This window comes from Myotis brandtii, unplaced genomic scaffold (genome assembly GCF_000412655.1).
Source record: "Myotis brandtii unplaced genomic scaffold, ASM41265v1 scaffold393, whole genome shotgun sequence".
NCBI lineage: Eukaryota > Metazoa > Chordata > Mammalia > Chiroptera > Vespertilionidae > Myotis > Myotis brandtii.
This window is the reverse complement of record NW_005365070.1, coordinates 2,341,108-2,345,677: the sequence shown is the minus strand read 5'-3', so window position 1 is coordinate 2,345,677 and position 4,570 is coordinate 2,341,108. Positions and strand designations below refer to the sequence as shown.

The following is a 4,570-nucleotide window of genomic DNA, read 5'->3' as shown; positions in this document are numbered from 1 at the left end:
CAGGCCTGCAGGGTAGGGCAGTTGGGGGCAACCAGGCAAGCAGGCAGAGGCGGTTAGGGGACAATCAGGCAGGCAGGCAGTGGTAGTTAGGGGCAATTAGGCAGGCAAGCAGGTGAGCGGTTAGGAGCCAGCGTCCCGGATTGCGAGAGGATGTCTGACTGCTGGTTTAGGCCCAATCCTGCAGGGGTCCCGGATTGGAGAGGGTGCAGGCTGGGCTGAGGGACACCCCCCATGCACAAATTTTGTGCACTGGGCCTCTAGTTGTTTAGAATTAACATCACTATGTTTATGTTGTCTCTTGATATAATTGTTCCTCTTCCCTTTCTCATAAACATCATTGTCTTTGTATCCTAATTGGAACATGATTTGGGTTTCTGCCTGAATCAGTGCTTCCCAAATAGCTATTCTTTGATCTCAAATAAATGCTTGTTGCTTCTCACTTTGAACTGCTTTTTATTTTTAGGTTAACAGTCACTATCTCAGCACCTTTTGCATTTGTTATTCCTGCTGCAAGGAACTGTCTACACCTAGCCCTTCATGTGGCTGGCTTCTTTTCCATTCAGTTGAAGCTCAAGCAAGACCTAACCACCTAACATATGGTGCCTACTCCTCATTCCTACCCCCATCCTGTTACATTGCTGTTTTAGGTTCTGCACAGCCTGCCACTATTTGAAATTCTTATTTACTATCCCTTTGCCCAACTAGAATGAAATCTTCATGAAACCACCTTTCCCTGTCTTCCCCAGTACCTGGCCCATGGAGGATGCTCAGTGTGTTTCTAGAATCTCAAATGTAGGAAAGGACATTAATTGATTAGCTTTCCAAGCTAATTAATTAGAGCAGTAGCCAGATTATCTATAAATCCTTTATACATGGAATTAATATGGGGACCTACCTATATTTATAGGTATAGTACACATATAATATTCTAAGCATTCACCGTACAAGAAAACATGATGGGTTCAATACATATCAATTTTCCAGGTCACCACCTCTTCTTTAATCACCAACATTCCCTTGGATAGTAACATTCCTAAAACAGATCCCAAGCTTCCCTATCTCTTATAATCAAGCAAATTTCATTTTCCTTTCCTTATGAGCATCCCTTATTATACAGGGTTGTAATGAAAGTATAGCCCTTAGGGGTTACTGAGGTGTGACATTTATGACCATTTGCTCCTATACTAAATGAAAAAATGGCCCCAAGAGGCTACAACTTTTTTCATTTTAATATCTTTTTCTACCTTTGACAGACAGTTCTCCTGAAAATTACTGCTGTTGCTGTCAGCATCTCCCTTCCCCCATCTTATAAAGGGACTATATTCTGTTCAACATTGGTTAAACAAATAAAATATTAGAGTTGTATGCCCAAAAATCAGGTTAAAGAAGGTCTGAGGAACATTCTTATTAGAAAAGTACATGAGCTTTAGGCGGTTCCTTCCTAGCTGTTAGCTAGATTTCTTGTTGGGTTTGCCAACCAGCTAAAACATTACTTAACCAGAAACTAAAGAGCTTACATGAGTCAGAAGGAGAAACAGTTCATCTTCTTCATGATACTGTAGCAGGAATCAGACAGATTTTGGGTTAAATCTCTGCCTCTTACTAGCTGTGCACCTAACATCTCAAAACATTCATTTTTGAAGTAGCAACTAATGTTTATGAAACACTTGGTATGTCCCAGGCCACTGTCCTATTTTACCTGAGCTATCTAATCTAATTAATTCTCACAGTAAGTCTGTGAAAGAGACAGCATTATCCCCATTAGTCAGTGGAGTAAACTAGTCCCAAAGTTAAGTAACCCAATGTCACATAGCTATATAAGCCACGGTCAGGACAGTCTAAAACCAAGCTCTTTGCTATTCATTATTTCAACAACAATTTGAGCTTCTACTATCTTTGAGAGACTAGGTAAACATACATCAGTGAACAAGACATACAAATTCTTGCCTTCCTTATGGAGCTTACATTTTAAGATGTGGGGCGGGGGGAGACAGTGAGCAATAAATACAAATGTAAATTATACAGCATGTTATTAGGTTACACCACTCAAAATTGCCAAAACCCAACTACCTTTACCTACAAAAATGATAATTTCATATGGTTCAACCTAATAAAGATGGTGAGTGCAACTGAAAAGAGATTGGGTAAGGAAGATGAGCAATGAGAGGAAGATTAGTTGTAAATTACTTCAGTGAGGTGACATATTGGAACAGGGGTGGGGGGGATGAATCAGGAGTTATATTGAATACTACACTCACATGTGGTAACACTGACCTCAACTTCATAGGGTTATGAAGATCAAATGAGGTAACAAAAATGAAAAAGTTTTATTAACTAGAAAGTTCTAGGGCAATAACAAATTATTATTTAAAGTTCCCTACTTTGCTGCTGGGAGTTGCAGCAAACTTTTTAAGCTATAAATATAGCTAGATGGCTTACAAGTTGCTAGTTCATACCTTACCCGGAACAGAGAAGCAATTAAGAGGTGTTTTTTTTGTTTGTTTGTTTTAAAACTTTTCTTCCTGCTCCCAGAAAACAAAAGGTATTGTTGTTGTTATTCTTTAGTCTATACCAGTGGTCGGCAAACTGCGGCTCGCGAGCCACATGTGGCTCTTTGGCCCCTTGAGTGTGGCTCTTCCACAAAATACTGACTTCTGCGCATGGGCCACGAAGTTTCAATCGCACTGTACATGCGCGCCCACACGTGGTATTTTGTGGAAGAGCCACACTCAAGGGGCCAAAGAGCCACATGTGGCTCGCGAGCCGCAGTTTGCCGACCACTGGTCTATACAACGAAGGTAATTGTACATGTCTGAAAACAAATTGTTGTGATGCAGATGAGATTACAATCTAAACAATTTCCAACAGAATTCCAAGAGAAAGTCATATCATTTTAGCATAGTAAAATGTAGTAAGGTATACCATTTGTATGAAAGTTAATGTCTCTGAAGCAGGTAAGAATTTCGCCAGTTCCACCTATCCATTCTATCAGACAATCATCATTCACCATGCTTGGTAAAGATTACAATTAAACTAGTTACTAAAACTTAACAGACAAGGAAAAGGAAACCAAAAGAAAACTACACTAGGTTAATTTGTAGAGAAATGATAGGTATGCATAGTTTCTTTTAAAGAGACAGCCTTTATTTTAAGGATTTTTACACTGATGAATTCAAAAAGTGGCAATGTTATTCTGGAATTTATTGATTTGTACTTAAAGGAACTGTTGACAAAGATTCACTGAAAATAATGTGAACAAGCGGGAAAATAAAGTTAATAATACTGAAACACTACTTAAATAATTCCAGGACATATGGTTTATCTGATATAACAATATCTCTTAGGTGCTGTCTTAGATATAAAACCTGACTGCTTTTTACTTTTCTAAACACACAGTGGTATAATTAACAATATTCAATCACTTCTGTACTTTCCTGAATATATAAAAATTAAAATACCAATTAAAAACTAATATATCTTCTCTTTAAATGTTTCTTACAGATACAATTTCAATATTTTTATTCAATAGTGGTGTGGTTTAAGAGATTTTTTTCATTCACAAGTCAAATAACAATCCACCCAAAGGAAACTGATAGTCTTTAGGCTCATAGTGCAAATAAAGAGTTCAGGAATGCAGCAACTGACATTTCTAAATTACAAAACAGGTAAAATTCTTAGAAGATACATGCAATAAGCTCTACTAAGCAGCTGGCCACAGAACTAGAACATTTGATAACTTTACTGGTGATTTCAATAGGACTCCAGATGTTTCCAAACTCAACTTGAACTCTCATCTTAGGCTTTGTATTTTGCTTTTCCAGTTTCACTAATAACACAAACATGCTAAAAAATAAAAATCCAGAAATTCACATTAGAAAAGTGTGTTCTGAAGTGAAAGGCAAGAACAGCAATTTGCATACCTTATAAGAATAGTATTATGCTGCAGGCATTTTTACTAAACAAACAGAGGTTTGTGTAGTCTTACTAATCTTCCTCACTTATGCTCATAAATTCATTCTCAGAACTCCTGCCTCAATAGTAGGAGGCGGGTATTTGAAGGAGAGTGAATTAAAAGACTTAAACTAGTTCATTTACTTCTTACTTATGAGCACATCTATCATCTGAAATAATAATGGGACAGTTAGTGTATATTAAAGCTGTTCAACTATTTCAGCCAGAAAGAAGTGTCACCCTAGCCTGGCCAAGTTCCAGCTCTAAGGACGTCTTTACTTGACTTCAGCTTTATGTGACTAATGGGAACCATCAGTCTGTTCAAATTATGAGGTGCTGGAAAGAGAAAACAATTCTCTTTCGTAAATTTTTATATGGGTTCTGAAAAATGATAGTGAGAAAAAGAAGTTTTACTTACGTTCAAATCCCTGAAGTATTCATTATAGTCAAGGGCATATCCTACAACAAACTTGTCTGGAATTTCAAATCCAACAACTAAAAGGAATCATAATTCATCATTTAGATACAGAAAATATCACTTTTTAAAAAAAATATTTTTAAATTTTACTTGAGAGAGAGAGAGAGAGAGAGGGGAGGGGGAAGGAGGGGGGGAGGAGGA

The 4,570-nt window shown here is 37.5% G+C and overlaps 1 protein-coding gene across 1 annotated transcript in view; it reads right to left on the bottom strand.

Moving 5' to 3' along the window:
- Positions 1 to 3,122: 3,122 nt before the first annotated feature.
- The window catches only part of HPRT1 (hypoxanthine phosphoribosyltransferase 1), a 62,611-nt gene continuing 61,163 nt past the window's right edge, over positions 3,123 to 4,570 (bottom strand). The window contains 2 exon segments of the mRNA XM_014545001.1: positions 3,123 to 3,843; positions 4,370 to 4,446. Coding sequence (XP_014400487.1) covers positions 3,796 to 3,843; positions 4,370 to 4,446 — 125 coding nt within the window. The 3' untranslated portion in view covers positions 3,123 to 3,795.